A 25,753-nucleotide genomic window follows, 5' to 3' on the forward strand; every position below is an offset into this window, starting at 1 on the left:
AGAGGAATACACAAGAAAACACGTGCTAAGCCATGCAGGGTCGTATCATTGGGAGGCTGGATCAATAAACAATCAAGGAACACAGATGTGGGAAAGTTGGCACCTGTGTGCACTAGGCTTTATCAGAAGTATCGCGCATACGTTAATTAGCTATAACTTTAGGATGAACAAGATGTCCGAGATTATTGAGTTAATATCTATCCCTAGTGTGACTATTGTGACTCATGCACGTACGCACGCACGCACTTACGCACGTCTGCAGTCGCACAGAGTAAATTGTTCCACGACCTTACACAGTGGTACGATGGAATAGTTAATAATAATTGAAAGAAGGAAATAAAAATTAGGGGGACGCTCAAGCTTCCCCTTAACGTTTGACGGGATACAACGCCTTCTCATTCTTCTCTCTATCTCTCTATTTCGGTGGACAACCGCAGTTAATTGCAAATTGGTTATAGGAAAGTAAAGGCGCAGCATCTGTCACAGATCCCGGTGGGAACCTGGACCGCATCTGCATATTTACTACCACATTCCGAATATTTCAGACAAAACTCGACGATACTCAAGCGAAAACCGGGTTAGCGAGGTGGCTTTTGGACCAAATGAGCTGTAACGCTTCGCATATATATGCTGCACTCTCGATAGACGAAACTCGGGTATATTGCCGACATGAGGATAAATGGAACAGCTTGGGACAAATATTTGCCCGCCTCAGTTAAAACACGGGGATTAGGAAAGCTTTATTCCTTATATATCAATATGCCGAGGCCGACTGTGTTTATCCAGAACACAAATGTGGTCCTGATAGTTTTCAAATAAAAATGAAAGGCACGCAAAGAGCCGATCGCCCGGACGATTCGCCTGTCGAACGTAACTTCCTGCGAACACAAGCATTGTGCAAAAAGTAACATTTGGTTCTTTTGAGAAAATTCAAAGGGATTGCGTTTTGAGAATCCCGCGCAACATGACGAGGATCGATCGGTTCCTGCACCAGTGGCGGTCTACATTGTTAAATTCTTCAACGTCAGCCTCACACGCAGAAATATGGTATGAAATGCCAGAATATATATAAAGTTCCTCGAATCCCCTTTTCCCCAGCCGCGTATTCACTGCTGCTATAATATATCATTAAATAACATTGTCCATATCAAAGTAAAGTCTCCTGCAATACCGCAGGTTTCCCCTCTACATTCCATGAGGCAGTCGGCTTAGCAGGAGAAAAGTGGAAAATTCGTATCATTGAAACAGCTATTTTTATGCAACATTGAGTTATACCGCGTGCATGATATATATTGACACTATATCATTTGAGCCTGCTGATAGAAATATACATTGCGCAACAGGAGGTGAAATTAACTGTTATTTATACATATTTTGAAATAACGCTTTAACCGCGCGCTAATTGAGCCGCGGCGGGTATGGTACACTCTGTGGTTGATCGCGAGTTGTCATGAACTTATGCTTGAATTTGTGAACTGGTAGGCGCTGATTGTCTGTTTGAAGCATACTTAGTATTAAGTGCCTAAGATTTGCGCGGTAACTGCTATGAACCTACGAATGTAATTGTCCATTTTTTTTTATGGTTAAATGGTAACCTCTGAATTTAAACAACCTCATCATAAAGTTAACCTATAACATAACTCTAAGCAAACCCACGGTAAACCGAAGAGATCACGTGCCTTTAAGGTTTATATGTTAACCGTCAATTACTTTTGCCAGTGCCCTCGAAACCTATCAATCCTAAACGCCCTTAAATTCGTTTCGCAGCCTCCGTGAGTTTACATTTCGTACGGGGTCAAGAAAAGAGGCGGTGAGCTTTTATGAGCTTTCATCCGGATCCGGTGCACTTCGCCCTGCGATCTTCTACTGATTTTCATGCATCCCTAGAACAAATGGACAAAATATATTTTTGTCAGAAACTTGCAGCAGTTACTATGTGATTCAATCGTTATTTACCAGCTTGAGCTCGAAGTCACGGGCTTTAGTCGAGCTGCAGAAGCCGCATTATGATGGAAACCAAACGCGAAAACGGAAATGTGGTTTGCGATTAATATGACAGCCCGAGGGACTCTAAATAACCCACGTACTGCTTTGGGAAGTATAAATCCGCATGGACTATGTAATCTCTGCAAAAGCACTCATAATATACAGTGTTCTGCAACTTAACCGTCTTGGAAAAGTTTCCAAGACGGTTCCGATAAAGTTACTGAACACTATATACGTAGCCAGGTCTTGCTATTTTGGCTAAATGAAGCTGCAGGTGTTCTACTGCCCCACACTTGGTTTATGTGGAAGATATTCGGTTAAAAGAACATTACATACATTCACTCCAAGCCATATTTTTTTCATGCAAAGAACTACAGCCGCTGGTATCAAGACGGGGGTTCTACAGAAGCCGTAGAAAAAAGAAAAGAAAAGAAAAGAAACTACCTCGACGCTTCTTGAACGACGAGAGAGGGGGGGGGGGGGGGGGAGGGGGAGTACGTGAAAAAGAAAGAAAACTGCTTCTCGCTGCGCGGGACCCCGCTGCCCCCCATCGGCCCATCTCTTTTCCTTGCGGCAAAGCGGAAAGAACCACGGGGAGGCGAAAGGCATCGAGGCACCCTACCGCGGGGGCGACAGGAATGCCGAAGCAGAGAGAGATAGCGCGAAAAAAAAAAAAAAAAAGAATTGCATGCACCGCACACAGGGAGATTCTCGCTGCTTTTTGCAGCTTCTCTCCCCCCCTCCTCCCTTCTTGAGGTCACATGTCCAAATGGCGGGAAAACACATCCCGCGCGAGCTAAGATGCGCGGCCGCGGCGTCACTCAGTCGACGGCCAGCCTCCGTGTGGGCGCGATGCGTACTGCCTAATCTTATCGTCCGCTTTTATTTCGCGCAAATTCAATCTGTCTCAACCTCCTGGTGCAGTCAGCGTTTGAAAAGAACAGCCCATATATGCAGCTGATGATTGCAGCCGCTTGTACAGATTCTTCGTGCCGAAGTTCACCAAAACATGCGTAAGTACATGATCTTTCGGTCTTGATCAGAGGAGCTTTTTGCTAGATTCGATATTATACTGAACATAATAATGTATTGTTTTGGAGCATATGTTCGTCTTGTTATATACCCCTTGCATCTTTCTTCATATATATATAAAATTGGTGTGGGCGCTGATCGCGCAGGAAGACTTGCTGAGCCGTTTGGAAACAAGGCTGCGGCTGGCTGCGGTGGCAGAATTGGCTCATTTTGCAGTCTGGGTCCTTCGGTATCTCCTGCCCCAAAATGCTCGCCTTTTAACATGGAGGGACACTCACTATACCGATCAGGTAAGTCCAATTAGCACATATTTTGTTCGATACGACAATATACTGCAACTGTTTCTGGAGCGCGTATATATATGCGCATCTTGTTACTACGTGCATTTTTTTTTTTTTTTTTATAATCGATGTGTGCGCATTTCGCTCTGATTGCGCAGGAAGACGTGCTGAGCCGACTTGGAAACGATGCTGTGGCGGTGGAATTAGCTCTTTTCGCTGCAGTCCGAGGTCCGATCTCCTCTGCCCCAAAACGCCCGTCTTTCACTTCATATCGAAGTGCATGCACTGACATGTATACCCATCAGGTAAGTCAAATTAGCGCTGATTTTCTTCTATACGATAATGAACTGCAACTAATTATGTATTGTTTTGAGACTTATGCGCATCTTGTTACTGTAAATGCATATTTTGTAATTGGTATGCGCGCCTTGCGCTGATCGTGCAGGGAGGCGATATCAGCTGATCTGGAAACTGGCTGCGACAGTGGAAGCTCGTTTCGCCGAAGCCCGAAGTCCTTGATCTCCTCTACACTAAAACGCTGGCCTTTCACTTCTTTATGGCGGTGCACTTGCCGGACAGGTATTAGCGCTGATTTTGTTTGAAAAATTCGATTATCCGACTCACATCGATGGGACGCATGCAACCCAGTTAAATGTCAAATGCTATCACTGATATAAATATTGCAGCACCCCTCGCCATAGGAGCGATCAGAAGCTGTACAAGCATCATCGCTGCTGCCAAGCAAGCTCGTGCCAGGACTGAGTACAATGTTTATGCCGTGTTTATTATTATTATTATTATTATTTTTTTTTTTTTTTTTTGCTGCTGTAATGATGTCTATACGTGAAAATTGATGATTGAGTGATGCGGTATGCTGGCAAGGTAAGTGAGCCAGTGCGTTCATTTTGTGGATCTTGGAATTATATATGTGATGCACACAGATCTGAGCCGTTTCACATTGATTTTGCTCTGTGCGCTTGCTTTCTGGGCAAGCAGTTGTATTTTCATCGTGCGGATTATTTCCTGGTGCTTACATGCTCATGAGGTGTTCAGCTAACCTGTTTCAAGCTTTAAAAATTTACAACGGGTTCTATAAGCTTCTAAGAGTTGGGCTGTCTAAATAGCCGAATTTTTAAAATAATGCTCGGTTGTTAAATAACGAAAATAAATCAGATGACTTATCGTTAAATATCCGGTCGCTTTTGCTGTAAAAGTTCCATCTAGTTTGAGAAAATTAAGCTGTATTCTACGGAATAAACTTATTGTAGGTTTCATGTAAATATCGCGGAAACTGTTTGTTCAGCCGCGTTGGAATCCCTCATACGCGCTCTATGACAAGCGCGGACACTTGGTTTTGCTAGAATTATTAAATTGCAGCATTAGCATTCAAGAACGCGCTTCGGGAGGATAAGGTTTGACTGCGCTACGGTTTCAAATTGCAACATCATGACTCCAGCAAAACGAAGTGATCGCGCCTTTCTCGCGGATTCACGGATCCTGATTACCTATTGCGGCTTTGCGCTAATGCGTTTTCAGTAGGGTCGCATGAAGTCAAGCGCATAAAATATATTGATGTGATAGTGCAGTTGGTGGCAGTGAGCAGACATTATTTTTTCTACCTTTCACCCTATATTTGCCTGCAATGTAAAAGTCTAGGCGAAAAGGAAATATTTCATTAAAACACTTGTCTTCGTACAGCTGACCAAGATGGAACCTGCCGCAGATCCGACCAGTCGCAGACATCAAGTGATCGACAGGCTGCCAAAAGAAGGAGACCAAGCCTCAAGCCCATCTTCCATATGTGGCACACGCGCAGTCATATATCCACGCTTATTAAAAAGCAAATCGCGAGCTTTTTCTGAACGCTGTTGACAAATAAATTTTTCACCAAATACTGCAGCTTTTGTTTCTTCATGGCATCAGAAAAGCTACTGCTTTTCTTGATGCATTTGTATGTGCTACCCCGTTATATATGCATGGCCCACGATATATTAAATGCATGGCATGATACCTGCACGAGGGGCGATGCCGGCCACTAACCGGCGTCGGGAAGCAACCGGCCGACGTATGGTCTTTCGTCAGCAAAATGCTAGGGCAGACGAGCGGCCGACCATTCAGTAACGCTGGCAGACGGCAGGCCCACGTGCGGCAGGTGGTCGGTCACGTCGGGCCAAAAGGTTGGGCCGTAGTCGATTGCCTAAAATCGGCCAACGTTAGGTCAGTGTCAATCCCCGACGCCGGCCCTCATTCGGGTGCCGAAGGTCGGCCGGCCACTTTTTGGTCGGCGAGAAAGGTCGGCCCTATCTTTTGCCACACACTTTTTTTTGCTTGGGTATAGTGCCTAGAATATACTGATAGTGCCAGTATATTCTAGGCACTATAGTTGTAGCAACAACATGGTAGCCATATGTAGCCAAATCGAAGTTGGTATGAGGTGTACGTGCGAGGTGCAAGTATGCACTACATACTGCATGCGTGAAATGTGAAATTACAAAGAATAGTACAGTGGCAAGAATAGTGCCTAGAATGGGTGATATACTACGTGATGGCATGATGATAGGTTTACGCGAGTTGGACCGCGGCAGGGTGGCAAGCACGACCAGAGCGCAAGCGCATGTAATCGCGGTGTTGACGGCCAGCCCGCGGCCCGCACGCCCGCTCATTTGGTCCTCGTTATCATGTGGATTAACGTCTACGACGGTCGTTATGTAGTTATGTAGTTTTGATTCTTCAAAGTTTCTTCACTTCCATCTGTGATGAGATGCGTCACGTAACGCATCGCTCTCTGCTCGCATTGAGGTTTGGTGCTGCAAGTTCTACGTAGTACATATACAAGCGGCGCTGAAAAAGCTGGGTGCCGCCGGCGTGTCTCTAACCCAAGCATCGAGTCATTCGTGTTTGTTGGAGGTGTGGTTTGTGCTTACCGTGAGATGCTGTGATGTACGGATTACGTCCTACTAGAGTGCTGTGTGAGACTACGAAGAGTGCTGTGATGAGTGCGCCGATGTCCGGACGGACATCAGTGTGTCCGTTTATGATCGGCGATGTTGCACGTGCATGTCAGTGTTTATTAGGTGCGGTGGTAATTTATTTACACGCGCTGTGCAACAATCAGACGAAAATAAGTCATCGACAATTTGTTAGCCTGCACTACAGAGCTCAAAACTCGGAAAATGGGAATGCACATGATGCAGTTTTCGCATGTTGGAGTGGACCAAAAAATAAGTGCCCAGATCACACCGCCGGGATGCGCATTACTACAGGTGAAATGGTTCAGGTTTCAGTAAAATAGCTGCCTGGCACAGCACCTTCCTAAATGTTCAGTCTTTGTACTATTGTTGAAGGCAACTTTATCATTAATAAAGGAACGAATATGCTTTATGTGTTAATGACTAGTGCTTTTTCAACATATGTTCGTTGTTTTTTTTTTCGTTTTTCCTTAGTTTCCTTTGTTTTTCATGCTAGACAAATACAAATAGTACACTTTTAAATTTGTCAGTCCAAAGCTGAACATGAATATCTGCCATGCATGTGACAGCTTTAATGCTAGAAAGGTTGACGTGTATAGCATGTACGTAGACGCTGCGACATCTTAGTGGCACGTTCGGCTACTTGCCCCAAGGTCGTGATGTTTAATGCCAGTGATGGCAGTCGCACTTTGGTGCAGGTGAAATTCAAATGCTTCTGTTTCCTGCAAGATGTCAACGCAAAGTACAAAGCCCGGGCAGTCAAATTAGTCTGGAGCTCTCCACTACGGTATTTTTCATAGCTACATATGTCACTTTAGGATGTGAAACCCTACATGCCACAGGCAGGCTGCATTGTTTTTTAGATTTTGTGACCTCTCATCTATGTTTTGCAACATTTGGCTAATTTTAGTTCTCAAACAGTTGTTAAAAATGAAACCGAAGAAGTTCTTGGCATGGTTTCCTGCTTGGATTAATTTGCTAATTGCAGTTCTTTGAAACTTGCATCAATGCTGGACAGTTCAAATAGCAGGCAGTTGAATTACAGAAATGATGTGAATCGTGTATTTCAGTTCTGACAAATGGAAAGTAACGGCCGGCCCCCTCCTTGCATGCATAGGTGCCTTTAGACAAATACATACTCGGGTGTGTGATTGTGACGCATATCAAGGGTCAACAGAAGGCCATGTGGAGCCAGTGTGATATTCTTCATGAAGGCTAAAGTAAAATTGTGCAACAGCTGCTGTACCATGCAGAAAAAAATTGATCATTTAGTGTATGATTAACTGACCATGAATAGCATCTTACTCAGAGTATGATGTGATATATATCTGGTTTAGCATCCCAAAATAACTACGGCTATGAGGAACACAATAGTTGAGGGCTCCGGTATAATTTTGACCACCTGGGGTTCTTTTACATGCACTGACACCGCGCAGTGCATGACGGCCTATTGTATCGCCTCTATTGAAATGCTCCTGCTCTGGCTGGAACCAAATCTGCATCTTTGGGTTCAGCAGCCAAGCACTCTAACTACTGAGCCAGCACAACGGGGCCAAGTATCAAAATTCATGCCATTACATTTCCTTCTAGCCTGTGGTTTTCTTCACAGAACTAATGTATACAAGGAAAAGTAAATAGCAAGAAAACACTAGTTTTATTGCACATTATATTCACATTTCAGCAAACATTCTCTAGGAAAAAAATTCTCATAATGTTTGCATGGAAACCATGAACATCTTACAAAAACAAAACAATGCACTTACTCCACTCCAATTATTAATGGGCAAGGTTGCATCTATGCTACTACACTGCACTTATCACAAAACCACAAGCGCCATCTGCTTTGGCCAATGACTTGATGAAACTAACGGAGACAGATGTCGCACACCACAGACTCGTCGTCTCGCAACATATCTCTGCATATGTTGCATTTCAATTTCATGCCTTTCCACTTAGCTTCAACTTTCGCCAGCATTACTAGTCACCCATCTTTTCTGAAATTCCTTTTTACGCTGTTGGGATCAGCATCCTTGTTAACGATGGTTTCTGGAATTTTCGATGCTATCATTTTCACATCTTCCTCATCTGGAAGAACGAAGGAAATGACAAGCTTTGAGCAGAAAAAAAATTAGGGAGACTCCTAATCTCCACCTGTAAGGGCATGGCGTGCCAGCGTTAATGGTTCTTGTCTGCAGATCCCACTGTGGATTCCCATTAATTTACATGCCCTTTGCTACAAAAAATTACTAATTCCTTAATTCATGTTTCTGTTATCTCAGATATACTCATTAGCATACGGTCGTAGGCTGCCCTGTTAGGTGATAGACAACCTGGCATAGACCTCTGTAAGCCTCAACCTTTCTTAATTGGAGCTGAAACGTCCCAGAACATATTTCAAATATAACTTTGTAAGCTTGAATTAATAGCTCCTGCCATGTCTTGTGGCCTCGTGACATTTGGCTCGTGGCACTTTTGGCTTGTGCACAGGGATCATCTGTTAAATACTGGTTAACATGCATGAAAAATACATTTTCACACAAACTGGTGGCAAATGGTCAAGTGGTGCACTACAGATTCTGAAATGTATACCTATATGCATGCAAGGATCGCATCATCACATAACATGATCAAGAGTTCTATCAGTACCTGTAGTTACATAGCATTTCAATGCCCATTAAAGGACCGCCTCAGACAATGGTTGTTGTTACCACAAGGCCTGTTCTAACAGTGTACTGACACCATTCCACTGAGCGATGGACATGTATATGCATACCCTAGATAGCTCATGATTGTGGATCTCATTTATTTCTATGACTTCCAAGGAGTTCCTGCCGTCAGAAACCCTACACTTTATGAAATCGGGACAGTTGTCTTGAAAGGTGATGAAAAGAAATAACCAGGTTACCTTGTCAGTCAGTTCAGGCGTTCAGTCGTGTCCGACTCTTCGTGACCCTATGGACCATGTCACGCCACGCTTTCCGGTATCTCACTATCTTCTTAACATCACATAGCTTCATCTGCAATGCCTCGAGAATGCCATCTAACCATCGCGTTCGCTGCCTACCCCTTCTCCGGCGACCCTCAACCTTTCCCAACATCAAATCTTTCTCCAGTGACTCCTCTCTTCTCATCAGATGACCAAAGTAGCTGAGCTTTAACTTTAGAATTTAACCCTCCAATGAGCAGTCAGGGTTTATGGTCGACAATATCGACTGATTTGATCTTCTGGCAGTCCAAGGAACTTTTAAGAGTCTTCGCCAGCACCACAATTCAAACGCGTCAATTCTTCGGCGGTCAGCCTTTTTCACAGTCCAACTCTCGCATCCATACATCACAACTGGAAAGACCATAGCACGGGTTACCTTGACGCAATGCTAAATTACAGAAGGTGAATATGCTGCATGAAGATACCAAGAAGCTTGTACAAAGAAAAGTGAGAGTGAAATGGCAGGATTTTTGAAACATTTAAATAAACTACAAACTACACTTGTCAAACCTGTCATTAAGGAATAGAAATCATGCAGTAATCAAAAACACAACATGGAGGCCATATTTTAGGTCATCTTCACAAAACACATACCCACACCTCACACACAGCTTCATACTTATGAAAGAGGACAAACCAATATGCAAGGAGTGTGGAGATGAACTAACAATAAACCATATCTTACATGTGTGCCAGAGTCGAGAAAATAAGAGGAAACATTTAGTACAATTTTGCAGCAGATCCCTTTCCATTCCAGCATGATCCTAGGAGAGACGTGCAAATTTCCTGCATTTTTGGTTTCCTAAAATGTTCCTAAACAAGCTACATCCTAAAGAACATTTTAGCCATTACACACAAAATAAATGCATTAAACCTTGTTCTTGGTGCATGGCAGCATTAGTCGCTTATGCACCATAAAAATCAACACAATGCTGTAAGGTATACCTTGGTTAGCTATGTTATATGAGACAAGCTTTCGGTCTGGTGTGGTCCTTATTCACGTGAAAGCGCTGTCATGAGGGTCTATGTCCCAGCGATCGGAAAGTGACCTATTCCAATCATTTTACAAACTGAAGGCGATTCTACAGATTTCTGAAGACGTGGAGTGCTCAACTGTTTTATCAACGTCCGCCTGCTTTGACAGCCTGGAGTGAAACTGTTGAAGAGAATACATTTTTGAACATTTAACGCATTTCTGAAGGCGTTGCTTTCAATTACGGGGCCCACAAAAAGCAGCTGAATGTCAAACGCCGCCTAGGTAGGCTTTCTAGCAAGACAGCGGTGTAGCGTGGAAAAGCGCTCCGCCGGTCCAATACTGGCGCCGCTGACTTGACAGGCGAACTGTTCAAACTTATAGCTACTGACCACACCTGAAACACTGAATTGCGCATGATCAAGGCAGAATTTCTCTAACACTGAGCACTGGTAGCTATCGATTTCGCGCCCAATATTGTGAAAATCTGTCCTCTCTTCGATCATTGATACGTCCACGGTTGAACATTTATGCGCCTCAGGGTGGGCCAGCCGTTGGAACATGGATGCGTGGTTGTAGCAACGATCACTTGCATGGCGCACTCTGCAAAATTCCAAGAGTCAGCTTCTGCAACGAAATGTGCAGCGCACATTTTCTACCGCGTACCTAAGTCCGGCGATGCATGCATATCGATCCCGATCGTTGCAAAGCTGCGCGGCCGTTTAGTCGGGTCACGCCAACCTCGAGCATGCGGGGGTTTAAACTACATGTACGCAAAATTCAACGACAAGAAAAAGATGCAGGCTAAGCACTTTAGTCTAGTCTTCCCCTAAATACCAAAGAACATTGCTGTTCACAGGGAATTCGGTTCATTCGCGCTTCCGGCTTTCCGGTTGTGCACTCTTGCGGTGCAGTAGGTATTCGCCTCGACGAGTCGATGTGAAGCTCGCCGCAGTAGCAGCGCAGGCGTCTAGTAGATTCGGCATGTCTTTTGCCACGGCTCTGAGGCAGAATTTAAACGAAGAATTTAGCTAGAAACATCCTGTTTCCTCGGTCTACATGTGAGGAACGAGCAAAATGCGATTTCACATACATACTTTGGACTGCCGAATGTTCTGCACGGCGAAGTGTGTGTGTGTTGTGCCACGGCCGCTCGATGGAAGCGCACTGGGTGCGCTTCCATCGAGCGGCCGTGGTTGTGCCGAAGCTAGATCTTCGGAGGTCGATGCAGGACCTAAGACAGCGTAAATGCTAGGAATAGCTCGCTCGCATTACGGGCAGATCGAGGTGATAGCTTAGTGCGAAGCGAAAGCTGCTCGTGAATGTGCGTATCTCGATGCCAGCTGGTGGAGCTGGTGCAGTACGTAGCATCGCCTGCAGCTATGTGCGTGACAGCGATGCTTGCCGTACACAACCCTAAGTGAAGACCGTGATCTATGTTAGAACGAATGCACTCTTCGTAGCACCTCATCGAGAGTGGCGGCTAGCTGATATCATAGAGGATAAGATTCATTCGCGTAGCAAGCGGAATGTGGCCGCGTTCGACGTGCATATAGCCATGAGCCTGTATATCGACGTCCGCCGTATCTTTACGAGAATCGAATGGATACGTCGGACGTACCTTTAGATACTTCGTAAAAAGTTACTAGTGATTCGATATTGAACTTTATGCTGCAGTTTCATGTCATATATCGATGGATAGCTTATATCGATTACGATTGAACTACGCTAATTGCAGGTCCTAATTAAGTGCCGTTAGTTAATTGTATCTAAAAAATAAAAAAATAATACTATGAGTAACTCATATCGTTTAAAAGGTCTCAGTGAGTAATCCAAAAACAAACGCTATACGGAGATATCGCTCATCTACCTCGGTTGAGCCATAATTAAACTACTTCCACTTTGTATTTTAGCTATAGATGTTGTATTGGCCACGGCCGGTCTCGAGGGAGAGAGCGCAACGCGCTCTCCCTCGAGACCGGCCGTGTATTGGCGTAACACTTTGAATGGTTCTTAGCTGTACGTGCATCTCATATTGTAATATTTCTCTTGCAGGATCATTCGTGGTGTTATACAAGTAATAAAATCACGATTCCCAGCTATAGCACTGCGTCCCAACTTTGCATTAGTCGACAAGAATTCTTTTCTGTCGTTTCTGTCAGAGTGGCAACGCCACGCAAATGGGCAACGGGGCTTCCTAAGTCCGTCCACGGTAACTGGACTGCGTGTAAGTTGTAACACTATGCAGTGCGTTGTAGCTGTTTTAGTATAGTGGTAAATAGCTCATATTATAAGCTCATCAACTTCACTAAACCATTTATGAGCTCAAAATGCGGCATAAAATTTAGCTTAAACGCTTTACTTCTGAAAGTGTGTGAATATTAAATGGCTGTGTCTACATACATGGTATTACTTGCGGGTCTCGACCTTCAAACCGCAGTAATAGTCGCACAGATAATTTGATCTGCATGTCACGCTGACGGGTTGTCGTTCTGCGATGGCATTTCCCTCCAAAAACTCACTCTGCAAGTCGAAGTTTGGCCGACGACGCGACAGTAGGAATGTTTATCTTTGCTTAGTTACTATAGGCGTGGTTTTTGGACAAGCGTTTTGATCTTTAACAAGGCTAGTCATTGTAACTATCAGACGGAGAGCAGCCAGAAGGAATAAATGTGCGATTCTAATTAGTAAATGAGATAAAAATCCAAGATAACAGACGAACTTTTCAAAATTCCGCGAATTCCTGTGACTATGAATGGATGGATGGATGGATGTTGTGGCCTTCCCCTTTGCAACGGGTGGACATTATAACAATATCAATATCCTGGCCTGGATCACTTTCACCTACTGCACACTAACACTTACAGGTACATAGATACAGATTAACATTTTCATCTACTATTTTGGTCGCACTATCTTCCACCACTCTCTCAAGCGGCACTTGGTCTTGGCCACCTCTTTGAATTGTCTTGCGCAATCAGAAGCGTCGCGTATACTGAAGCCAAGTGCCTGTGGGAGTGTAGTTCCCTCTGTCGGCGCTGGTGTGAGGCCCGCACAGTCGAGAACCAAGTGGTCAATAGTCTCCTCACTCACTATGAAAAGTTGCGGTGGCGCCATCTCATGGCGTCAGTTAGAAAAGGGCTCGCCTGCGCCTCGCCGCTCACGCCACTAGTACATATACCGATATACCTTGCAAACGCACTTTGGCGCGCTTTCTTTGTGCTGTGTGGTGCTGCGTTCGTGGGCTCGCTGTGCAAGTAGCGAAATATACTAAGTGTGATTTACGTGGAACGTTTGCTCCGATGGCAGAGGCGATGGATGTCGATCTGGAGAGCGCCCAGAAAAAGAAAGACTGCATACCTTGGGTGGAAAAGTACCGGCCCGCAAAATTCTCAGAAATTGTGGGCAACGAAGAGACTATCGCGCGCCTAGAAATATTTTCTCGAGAAGGCAACGTGCCCAACGTAATTCTTTCCGGTCCTCCTGGTGTTGGTAAAACAACGACAATCCTCTGCTTGGCACGAATTCTCCTTGGGCCCTCTTTTCGTGAAGCCGTGCTGGAGCTGAATGCTTCTAACGACAGGGGCATCGATGTTGTTCGGAACAAGATCAAGATGTTCGCACAAAAGAAAGTGACGCTTCCACCAGGTAAGCACAAAATAATCATTCTCGACGAAGCAGACAGTATGACGGAAGGAGCGCAGCAAGCGCTGCGTCGCACGATGGAAATCTACTCTAAGACTACTCGATTTGCTCTGGCATGCAACACTTCGGATAAAATCATCGAGCCCATTCAATCTAGATGCGCCGTTGTGCGCTTCAGTCGCTTGACTGATGCTCAGATCCTTGCGAAGCTGCTCGACATATGTAAACGCGAGGATGCCAGCTACGTAGAAGACGGTTTGGAGGCCCTGGTATTCACTGCCCAAGGCGACATGCGCCAGGCAATCAACAACCTCCAGTCGACTGTGGTTGGTTTCGGACATGTGAACAGTCAAAATGTTTTCAAGGTATGTGACGAGCCGCACCCGGAGCAAATCAAGGACATGTTGCAGCACTGCGTTGACGGTCAACTGGACAATGCGTACAAAATCATGTTGCACATGTGGAAACTCGGCTACGCCGCCGAAGACATCATCGTGAACATATTTCGTGTCTGCAAAAGCCATGACATGCGAGATGATATCAAGCTGGAGTTTATCAAAGAAATAGGCTACACCCAAATGAGAACCCTGCAAGGTGTACACTCGTTGCTTCAAATGGCTGGCTTGCTTGCCCGGCTGTGCATGAAGAGTAGCCAGTGCAAATCCGACTGAAATTGCTTCAGTGGTCATTTACTTATGTTTGGCATTTCCTGTACACTCATGCTTCGTCCTTCTGCAGTGATGTGCAACCAGCAGTGACTACATGAAGAGCTGCATGTGCCAAATCATGCTAACACACACCTTTCTTACTTTCATTTATTCATGTCTCTGGATGGAAAGGTGAATAAATGTATACTTATGGAAACGTTTGTTCCAATTTGCTCATAATTTGAGAACAGGAATGTGCAGTTCCATTTTCGAATACGTATTATTGGAGACAAATGCACTGTCATCTTTCTTATGCAAAAAGAAAAACAACTGGAGCAAGAAGTCAACCGGTTTCGCCCTTTCACTGGCTTTTACAAGGCAATGATTCAGGTTATCATCTTGTCTTCGTAGCAACAGTATGAAATGAATACTACTTTAAAGCTCAATTTTGCATCAGTTACACCTACTTGCACAAAGATATACAACCATCATTCATTCAAATCCAAAACCAGGCCCATGGGAAGCCAAAGTTTTGTCCTCTATTTACATTTTAATGTTAACAGTGTGTACTCTTGAGAGCACTTACATGAGTGCATAGGAATATAACCCAATCACCACATCATTCCAGACAAAGCTTTCAACATTAAAAAGTTGCCTATTACTACTAGAAGTGAAATTTCAGTATAGGGTATGACTTGTTATGCAAGGTTTAAATTATCAAAGTTGCACAAGAGTTATGAGAGTTGTGATAGGAAAGGGCACCAGATTAATTCTGACCACCTAGGCTGCCAATCTCTAAATGGAAATACTGAAAGCTGCAGTTCCTTGCATTTCATGCTTACATTTGCTCAGTAACGGACTAGGCTACATTTTAAGTGTGAAGCTGTTGAGTTGGTCATGTAAGTTTTGTATAAGTTTTATGCAGAGAACTGCACTTCATCTGCATACAGAAATATAATGGGGTTTTTGGGATAGCAGTTACATTAATAGAAAGTAGCTGGGGTTTACATCACTTAAACCTACTAAGACGTGCAAAAGGACCGTTTGGAATGGTTTTAATTGGCAGTTTGTCAATGACAGACTGGCACAAAGTTTGGCAAAGTTTTAAAAGTCTTTAAATGGTTTGATTTCTGGGAAAAGGAAGGTGCAGTATCTGTCTCTCTTCTCGGTGAACACCCACGCTTACATTTAACTGCGTACAATTGGGGCTACATATATTGTCTGTCCGAACCTCTGTCGCAAACTAGCCCACAACTTGACTAGCAGGTGGATGCCAACTGGGAGGCGGAATGGTATGACTCGACCCTGAACGCTGCACAGAGAATGGTCGCGTCACAGTTTTGATGCCAAATCACAGTATTTTTGGTCGTACAGAGAATTGTTATGACTTTTCTAGCCTCTGAGCCTCTGGTTTAGTGCTTTCGCACTAATGAAGGTGATAGAGACGAGGTGACCCAAAATAAACTGTTTTAAAACCATAAAACTGTTACAGTTTTGACTGATAGCTATTCAAAATAAGTGTGATGCATGTGGCTATGCAGATAACCGCAAGTCAAATTTAATGGGAGACTGCGAATGCCATAATATGTTAGCTTATAAAATAAGTACTACCATGTAAGTTTTAAACCCCTGAAGGTGCTTTTTTTTTTTTTTTTTTTTTTTGCAAAATTCAAATTTTTGTTCCTGATGTCTCAACTATCCTTTTATTCAGAAATCTTGCAGAAAGAATGCCTTTGCCATGCTTCATTCAAAACTTAGTTTTTTTTTTTTTCTTTTGCCACCTTCAACTGCAGCTCGACCGATCACACTCTAGATGCAGCCTGTGCCTACTCAGCCCTAAAGTTGATGTGCATTCAACAGAATGAAAGCACTGGGTACAGAGTGCAACATGTGTAGGGGTGGCATTTCAAATAACATCGTCAACAAAGTAAAACCAGTGTATAGTGACATCTATTCAGAGTGCCTGCATGGGAAAACCCAAAATGTCGAATGTTTTAATGGTATGACTTCAGAGCAAATTTGTAAAAATGTCCATGTGCATTTGCCCATTTTCTTGCTTGGACTCTATCATTCTATAATGCTGCATGTCACTTCAGTGATGGAAACAGAGGCATGGCAGATATTTTGAGGAATGTTGCAGTTGAACCTAGCTACCACATCCAAGTAACTTGCATTACAAGGGGCCATCAATATTTGAAGGCAGATGATTGGCTGGCTAGTAATTAGAAACAAATTGGAACAAAAGGTATACAAGCTGCAGGGTAAGGAGGTTTTGGTTTGGTTTATTGAGGCTTATCGTACCAAATCGATCCAGGCTATGAGAGCTGCCTAGTAGAGTGCTCTGGAAATTTCGACCACCTGGGGTTCTTTAACTTGCACTAACATCGAACAGCACACGGGCCCCTTGCTTTTCCCCTCCGTCACCAAGCGGCCGCGATTCGACCCCAGCTACGAGCCTGATAGGTTTTAGCTGCACATGGCTTTGCATAGAGGCCAGTAGGTTTGCAACACTTTTGGTTTTTCAAGGAGTTCATATTTCAATGTTAGTCACGTTTGAAACTTTTGAAAATATACAAATATTTTTAATGAAATTTGCTATGCTTTTTTCTAATACATTAAGGTGCACAGTGAAACAAGATATTTGAAAGCCATTAATAAGTTTTGATACTATGGAGGTTTAACTTAATTGCGTACATCTGAAATGATAACTCTCGGTTTCTTGGCTATAACAAGCCTCAGACATGGGGAAATGAGTTTACTGCATAGGGTGCTCATGCACCTGCATTACTTCTAAGCCATTTCTGATTCATACGCTGCACAAGAGGGTTACGGTTGTTGTTTTTGCACATATATTTGGGCTCATTTCATTTCTTAGCAAGTTTTTTATTTTTTTTACCACCCAACACCAATTGATTGACCTTTGAAATAGCTACTCACAAGGCTGGAATGAATAAGGTTTTTTATATATGCAAATTTTAACTAACTCTGGCATAACATATATCAAAATTTAGCTACTTCAATGCTCCTCCATACACATAAATAATATTTATTTACGCTCTATACGTAACATGAAAAAAAAATATTTCTAAATTCACGGCAGAAAAATTTACAGAATGTTGAAAAACCATGCATATAGAATTAAGAAACAGTAATAAAAATGGTCAGATTATACGAAATATAGCGTAATGCTTTTTTCTTTTGAAAATATGGGTTGCGTGCATGTAACTTTCCTTTTTTATGTTGTCTTTCAGGATCACAGAATAAAACACGCGCGACTTTGAAGTGTTGGAAATAAAATATTATTGAATGAAATAATTGCATGATTCTGCTTTAGAATTCTTTAAAATGTAGTTAGACTGCCTTTCAACTACACACAAAATTTGTTTACCTTTATAAATAACGCAATAAATGCTGAAAAAAACCTCATGAAAGTAAGGAAAGAAAGCTTGAATAACAAAATAAAACATCGCAATAAAAAATTTCAGGATCCAGACAAAATGCTACATTGTCTCATTTATCAACTGTAAAAATTTGGTATGCCTATCTCCACATTTGGTTAAGATGCTTAGCTACTGAACCAGAGTACCCGGGGTCGAAGCTGGCGGCACCAGCCGCATTTAGATGGAGGAGAAACTTAATGCATCTATGTGCTATGTGGTTTTGATGCACAATAAAGATATCCCTAGGTACTTGACACTATTCCAGAGGCCTTCAATACAGCACTTTCTTCCTTCAATCCCACCTTCTTAGCTTCCCTTAGAGCACAGAGAAGTGTGGCAGTTACTGCGCCTTTCCTATAAACCAATTAACGTTTACTGCCTGCAGATATTTTAGTGCCGTTTAGGAGCAGTGATCACCAGTCGCCTCTTGCAACGGGTACTGGGAGCTTCAGGTATCCATTCTCCCAACTCAAATACAGCGAAGCTGAACTACCAAGGAACAAACTTGATATGTGATAAAGTGCATTTTGAAGGTTTGCCATTCTTATAATCGCATTGCTAAATAGATAATAACATTCCTTTTCACCTCAGCCTTCCTCCGCTCATAGTACTGCTTCCAGTTTTGGGTTTTCAAACATTTGTGGTTTATGTCTGGTACATTCAAGAGTTTGCAATCAAAAATTGAGAATCTGCTCTAGAAGCTGTCCTCTGAAGGTTAGACGCTCAAGCCCTAATCGATGTGTCTAAAAGAGCTTTGCACTTGTTGAAGTTCTTCTGCAGGAGGCATCTTACGTGCCTGAACTTACTTTGTTGCTGAAATCCTAGGATAGGTTGCCAATTCGTTGGTACCGACGTTGAAGTTCCAGCCTAATATTTGCCTTATTTATCATCTAAACTACAATAGGGGCTCGCAAAGTTGTCTTAGTACTCTTTGCTGCTGCTGTCATAAAAAAAAAAGTTCCCCGGTAGAAGCAGCAGAAGCGCACGAAGCCTGCCAAATTCGTAGCAGGTTCTGGCACAAGTTCAACGGCATTTTGTTATTTTGTTGATATTTAAGAGCACTCTGCTCCGAATAATTACTACTTCAACGTCGTAACCTGCGGAAAAAGTTAACTACATGGAAACCAATATTATAGCCGTCATAATATCTGCTAAACGTATTTCACCATACGAAAACTCATGTTTGGCAGCACATCGAAAACCATTGGTCATATATGACTTATTTCCCATAGCGCGGTCCCCAAAAGCATTAACCACCTAACACAATTAAATGGACTTTGAAACAGCCCTGCACAGGGCTGAAATGAGTAAGAAAAGTTTATGCTCAATTCTCTTTTTCATTCAGAAGGGCGGCAATGTATCATAACAGGCACAATTAGCAAATTTTGATAACTTCCATCATCACGCTACAGTTAAAAAAACGTAAAACTTTGAAGCCTCCAAATTCGTAGTCTGCATCATTCAGGACATAAACAGTGATTTTCCTTCCAAGACACTAGGTTTTAACTTGGCTTTTTGAAGGGTTACATATATAATTTAAAACAACTCGGCAGTTCAAGTCAATTTCTCTGTCTCCATGTGTTTACATGCTCTTCATTTTGCTGCATTCTGCTAAGCTATGCTTACGCTTAACCTAAAACTTAGCCAAAACGTGCTATGCTGGTTGAGTGTGAGAACCGTGCTGTCAGCACTACAGCTTCAGTAAAGCACAACAAGGTCTGTCATGGCACCACACAAGCTACTTTACATTCACAGGGAATAAATAGGAACAAAAAAAATGTTTTGTTTTGTTTTGGTTTGGTTTGTAAGGTTTAGAGTCCCAAAGTGACTCAGGCTATGAGAGACACCGTAGTAGAGGGCTCCAGAGATTGCACCTACCTGAGGTTCTTTAATATGCACTGGCATCGCACAATAAGAAATACAGATATGTAGGCCAGTTTATTTTACAGAGATATTGGCATTACAAGTTATGCTGCACACAAAGTTGGTTAGTGGCATTTATAGTTCTTGAAATTTCATGCAGTCAAGGAAAGGAGACAATTCATAAAGCAGTACTGCGCTTCTTAATTGCAAACTAGATTACAAAAAAATGTGTATACAACTTGTGTTTGAGCAACCCTATGTACTGGTTGCATTGTCTCTCATAATGTACTTGACTGCACTGTCAAGGTCTTAGCAGGCGATGGCACAACAGGTGAGCTTGAGACATTAGAATAACAGTGCTCTTTCAAGTAGTCGGGGCCTTTTTCTTCATAGTCTGCCCTCTTGATGGCAAACTTGTTGAGGAAATCTCTCTGAACAGCACACTGCCTAGCACCTTTCCAGCTATCCAAGGCTGGGTTTTCTGGAAAAAAAAATTATATATACATTTAAGCATCTGCCAGCACACATACAATTATAAACATACTCAGTAATAAAAGGCACCTAAGACATTTTAAAACAACGCTGACGATAAATTCAAGCTCGCGTGTATAAACAGAGTACAACACTCTAATGATAAAAAGTCTGCTTTCACACAAGCTAGAAGAGGCAGAGGACATCACCATCACCAGGTATTTTCACACACAAGCTGTGATGCCACCATTACCCCTTTTTTTTTTTTTAATGCAGATCTTTGAGGCTTGACTGCATTGCCATCCACATTCAAATAATCATGGAGTCTAAAATGTTCTGGATGTCTTCAACAACAGGCCACGTTTGAATTCAATGGTGGCAAAAAAAATATTCTATTTCCAACTCCACAGTCCTTGGGCAGAAAAAAAACTTCTGCTGCCAAACAAACGCTGAACAGTCACAAAAAGCCAAACAGCTATAAAATACAGATGGAGGTATCCTGCGCCCTAAGGTTTCCTTCACTTAATAGGCCACTATAATGCACTCCAGTTCTATGACTAAACAGCCTGCATGAGTGGGTAAGTAATCGTGAGCACCAAAAATATAATATAGTTGGCTCAGACTCACACCTATTACAGCCACCTTATAAAAGACTGTGGTCAGAAGAAGGAATGGACGAATACAAATATGTTAGTGCTTTGTCACTAACCAATTTAATCAATGCACACATCCAAAGTTGTACATACAGTGTGTTAGATTAGGCGTACTGGGTCAAGGGAAGGCCTGCGCCAGTGAAGCACATGAAGTAGGCAGCACCGAAAGCCCGTGTCACTGCGCGGCATCTCTGCTGCACCTTTTACTTGGCATTGGCACCGCATCGATCCACCTGGCCACACGCAACAGCTGCCGACCAGCAGGGATACGAGGAGCGCGCTCTGCCTTGAAGTAAATGCACTCTCAAAGACTCTTAATGTTCTTCAGTTGAAAGGAGAATTCATGCTGTTCAGTTCAGTAAAGGGAGAATTATCTCAAGAGCGGGGAATCGCCATCGGGTTCCCATTGCTCATTTGCTGTAGCCACATGGTTATGGCGACTGGACAGGGCGCGCGATCTAAGCCCTCGCCTCCCTCATAATAGAGCCCCATCATCAAAGGGGCATTCTAGCACACTATCTGGCTATGTCCACTAGTTGAACGTACTGGCCAATGAACTGCGGACATACAATGTAACCTTCCCCGCTTATATGTGATCAGCGAACCTCTCAAGTTTCTCCAAAAATTAAGGGTTCTCCGCTGTTCGTCAGAAAAACTGAAAACTTTCACCCTGGACTTGAGTCACAAATCCTGCGACAGGACAATGTTGACCAATTATTAGCATCAGAAATTTTCTCTTGAATTCTGTCTGTGTTATGAATATTTACTTACCTCTCTGGCTTTCAATGCGTATGAAAAAAAAAAATGCTAGTTTTGAGCAAATGGTTGCATTGCATGCATCGTAATAACTATGTGCGAGATGTGCGCAGCACGCTGTGGGGAACGATCTCCCATCGTCCCCTTTAAAGTTGGCTTTTCCCCCTGCGGTAGTTACTTTAACTATCGAGAGATCGCGGCAGCACGAGCGCCACCCCTATCTTCTCAATGCGTCGCGCGGACAAAGCCAACTCTCTTCGGCATCGGGAACTGGACGCGAGCGGACGTCTCCTCGCGGCACTCTGCAGTCACCGGCGAGGTGAAGCCTCGCGGGACTTATCCCGCTTGCCAGTCTTGTCCGTCCTCGGAGTTTGTCCCCTGCCTAGCGTGGGCGAACATTCGCATGTAGCCTTGCTGGTGAGTCAGACGATCTGTATTCATCAGTGTGTTTTATTGCTAGCTGGCGTTGTTGTTACTGCAGTAATAAATGCCTGTTTGTTGTCAGCACGTGTTGTTCCTTTGTTCCCAAGAGCACGGCCCGCAGTGGTCAGCATGCGCTCGGTGGTGGTGGTGGTGGAAAGCATTTATTACAAAAGGAAAGGTTGCTTGGAGAGCCACCCCTAGTGGGCCGCTCCCCTTACAATACTAGGTGGAGTCCCTTATTCCGGGACTCCATTGGTCTGGGCCGCCACACGAGCTCGCTGGACCAGCGCTTGTTGTGCCGCTAGATCCAGGCAGCCGGTAGCACACGCGATCACTGGGTGGGGTCGGCGGTTTTGACTGTCAGCCGTGACCAAGCGGGGAAAACGTATTTATCCCCCTATTAAAATCCCGCATGTGGCGCCCAACGTGGGGCCGCTCTTGGAACATTGGACGACTGTTTGTTCGTGGCAAGGGACGTTCTTTGTTCGGACATGACAAGTGCTATGCCTAGAGTGAATTTTGATTGCTAGGCCCTGTGGCATGCTTTCTTGAGTGCGAGGTGAATTTTGCTGCAGCATGTTTGAACTTTTCGACATGCTCAGCGCATTTTTTTTTTGTGCCCTTTGGAGAAGTTTCTTCAGTTTGAAAACCACATCAAGGGAGCGCAAGGCCTAGCGCCCGCATAGTCGCCAAGCCTGTAGCGAATGAGTACGGAAGCCGCGTGAGTGGTCAGAGTTTTCTGTACGTATTTTCTCATCTGTCTCTTTTGCGACTCCGGGAGTCGCAGGCTCTGGGAGCCGAGTGGCCTGGGGCCACGGGTGCCACAATGAGTTTGCTGGTATTGCAGCTCAGCACCGGGCGTTCCGACACCGTCCGCGACGGTGGGCGCCGATCACAAATCCGCTTTGTGCGGTGAGCGGAATAGGACCAACCCATTGTGCTGATGTCTCCTCGCTCGCGGCTGTGTGTGTGTAATCCTTTTCCGGGTTGTTTTCTTCTTTTTTTTGAAGACGGTCTTTGTAATAGTGGTCGTTAGGCCTAAGGCTTCCGTAGCTGCCTGCACCACGCCAGAAGAAAGGACCGCCAGGACCGTGGTGTTGTAAAGCGGGCGTACATTGCTGCCCACTTGTTTTCTTTTTTGATTTTTTTGTTTTGTTTTGTTTTTTTGGTATCCTCGCACGAACTGAGCAGTTTCGTTCAACTCAAGAAAGGGCTTTGTTCACTTGAACTTTGCATTTTACAGCTGCATGACACCTTTTTGCTAGTGAGCTTTGCACGGAGCCACGAGGCCCGTGCGGACGCCGGTGCTCCCTCCTACGACTTTCTTTAAAGGCATGTGGAGAGCGTTCTGGTTATGCAGGTTCACCGGAGCCACCCAGGCTTACTGGCCTCTGCACATCGTCTCGCTGCCGCCTGTTGCGATAGAGCTGCCTGTATCCTGTTCGGCACATTCACCCGGGGCAGCCGTGGCGAGACCAGTCAGCAGTCACATATGGCTGCGGCTATCCTGGCCTGCAGGTTTCAGCCGGACTCGCGGGCCCTCTGGACACGTGGTCCACTTCCCGCGATCCCTGGTGTTGTGCCATACCAGCACCTGACTCGATACTGTCTCTGGCGCCGCCTCTGCGGACTCCCAGCCACAGTTTTCGGCCGGGCCCCGCTGCGTACCGAACTGTACCGAATTGTTTTGCTGCTGGATGTAGAACCAGGCACAGTAAGTGAAGGATGCTCCGAAGTTATCAATATCTGGGGTACCTGATATTGATAACAAAGTTAAGCACATGGGAGCTCAACTTGTGCCACAAAGACAAGCCACTCTGAAATGAAGGATGCCATGTGCGGACTGCATTTTGAAGAGAAGTATATATCAAGAGACTATGCTGCTGTACGTAACCAACGAGGACAACCTTGACGTCGCCGCGTATTTGCAGCGTGCAGAGGAAGCCCGACGGCTCGCACGTCTGCGTATTAAAGACCAACAGCGCACCGACAGCCGACAATACAACTTACGACGACGCCGTGCAGAGTACAACCCAGGAGACCAAGTGTGGATTTGGACACCAATTCGCCGTCGCGGACTAAGTGAAAAGTTGTTGCGTCGATACTTTGGGCCATACAAAGTCATTCGCCGCGTCGGACCACTGGACTATGAAGTCATTCCCGACGGAACGTCAGCATCACAACGGCGACGCGCACGCCCAGAAATTGTACATGTACGAATGAAGCCATATTACGCGCGTTAAAGAATCTGTGGTGTTTAAACTTTGCAGTGTTTATGTTTAAGTTGCTTTGTTTTGGAACATCGAGGCGATGTTTTTTTTAAGGGGGGAATAATGTCGCAAAACCTTAAAAACTGTATTTTTGTTTTTTAACAGCCGCCGCCATACAGCCTTATCACTCTGATTCTGGATCGCGTATTAGTTCTGTACTCTTTGTTTGTTAATGCTCGATGTCTCGAGTCACACCTTTATCAGTTTCGTTGTAGCGCAAGATGCACCGAGATCTGTCCTGAAGATTCCGGCCACTCGTGTGTCTTTCTACAATGTTCCAGCTTGTGCTGGTAGCTGTTTGCGACGTTATCTAGATTGCTCTGAGCAGCCTTTAAATTGAGCGTTGACGAGTGTGACGGGCATTCTTTGTTTGACGACCGACGAGCACGTTTGTCGCTATCGCCGCTGCCGAGTTGCTTAGTTCTTTTGCAGGCGCGAGTCAGCCCCAATAAAGAGTACCATTACGCCTGTGTCTTCTTTTGGCATGTACGGCCTTGTCACCACTACGTGACAGTATTCATGATTTACTGCTTTCTGATTCTGCATTAGCCTTGCATCCAATGTTCGTGTTTTTGCCTCCTTTTCAAGAAGCTAAGCAAGTTGATAATGGCATCTGCTGAAGCTCTCGGACCAGCATATTTAACAGCTGCAATCTTGTGGACTTTCTGGTCTATACTGACAAATGAAAAGCTCGCACACTTGGAAAATGGACCTTACTTTGTAAATGTGTCCACAGTGACTGAACTTAAAAGTTACCCTTGCTAGCACGTTGCCATTGCGGCAGTACTTGAGTGAGCTGCTTGAACTGAGTACCTAATGACTTCGCATTTTGCCCCGCCGCAGTGGTTCAGTGGTTAGGGCGCTCGATTGCTGCCATTTTTTGATGGAGGCAAAAAGCAGGGCACACATTTCTATGCAATGTCAACGCATGTTAATGAACCCCAGGGGGTAGAAATTTCTGCAGCCCTCCACCGTGGTGCCTCTCATAGCCCATATTGTTTTGGGCTGTTAAATCCCATAAACCAAACCAAGCTTCGCATATGAGTGCAGACCCTGTTGAGCATTTAGTTGTTTGGAATCATCCTGCTGTCCAGCGAATACAATCCCCATCCTTCTCCAGAGCAGTTCCTTATCATTGAAAGAATTTATTTTATGGCCTTCCCTGGAGCATTGTCGGTGCCGCCACTCCCGAAACAATAACTTCACTCGTCAATGAGCATGACAAGGACAGAACTATAACCCCTAAAGCCACAGATAAGCTTCTTGCTCAAGATAAATTAGACAAAGGTGAGACTTCTCTCATAATGAAGAACCACTAACACAAAGCATTTGCCATTAGTCATTAAAAGAGTGATTCA

The 25,753-nt window shown here is 44.2% G+C and overlaps 3 protein-coding genes across 5 annotated transcripts in view; 2 read left to right on the forward strand and 1 right to left on the reverse strand.

The window, feature by feature from the left end:
• The first annotated feature begins 2,654 nt into the window (after positions 1–2,654).
• Positions 2,655–5,191, forward strand: LOC146203502 (uncharacterized). 3 transcript variants are annotated; one of them, XR_014703888.1, is made up of 5 exons: positions 2,655–2,999; positions 3,165–3,308; positions 3,458–3,604; positions 3,745–3,878; positions 4,998–5,191. XR_014703888.1 is itself a non-coding variant. In XM_084588802.1 (5 exons), the coding sequence occupies exons 1-4, from the start codon at positions 2,996–2,998 to the stop codon at positions 3,760–3,762; spliced, it is 309 nt and encodes a 102-aa protein (XP_084444928.1). In that variant the 5' UTR covers positions 2,655–2,995; the 3' UTR covers positions 3,763–3,878; positions 4,998–5,191. The 3 variants fall into 3 exon arrangements, 1 of the variants encoding a protein (XP_084444928.1); XM_084588802.1 differs by having other exon boundaries at positions 3,169–3,308; XR_014703889.1 differs by lacking the exons at positions 3,745–3,878; positions 4,998–5,191 and having other exon boundaries at positions 2,656–2,999; positions 3,458–3,720.
• An 8,180-nt stretch (positions 5,192–13,371) lies between these two features.
• On the forward strand, positions 13,372–14,754 carry RfC4 (replication factor C subunit RfC4). The gene has a single exon (XM_084588804.1). The coding sequence runs from the start codon at positions 13,530–13,532 to the stop codon at positions 14,541–14,543; it is 1,014 nt and encodes a 337-aa protein (XP_084444930.1). The 5' UTR covers positions 13,372–13,529; the 3' UTR covers positions 14,544–14,754.
• A 5,078-nt stretch (positions 14,755–19,832) lies between these two features.
• Arp5 (Actin-related protein 5) overlaps positions 19,833–25,753 on the reverse strand; it is a 45,685-nt gene continuing 39,764 nt past the window's right edge. Inside the window, exon 18 of the mRNA XM_084588805.1 lies at positions 19,833–20,303. Within this exon, the coding sequence (XP_084444931.1) occupies positions 20,101–20,303 (203 nt within the window). The 3' untranslated portion in view covers positions 19,833–20,100. The remainder of the gene's footprint in view (positions 20,304–25,753) is intronic.

This window comes from Amblyomma maculatum, chromosome 1, assembly GCF_055883805.1.
Source record: "Amblyomma maculatum isolate TAMU_Amacu chromosome 1, ASM5588380v1, whole genome shotgun sequence".
NCBI lineage: Eukaryota > Metazoa > Arthropoda > Arachnida > Ixodida > Ixodidae > Amblyomma > Amblyomma maculatum.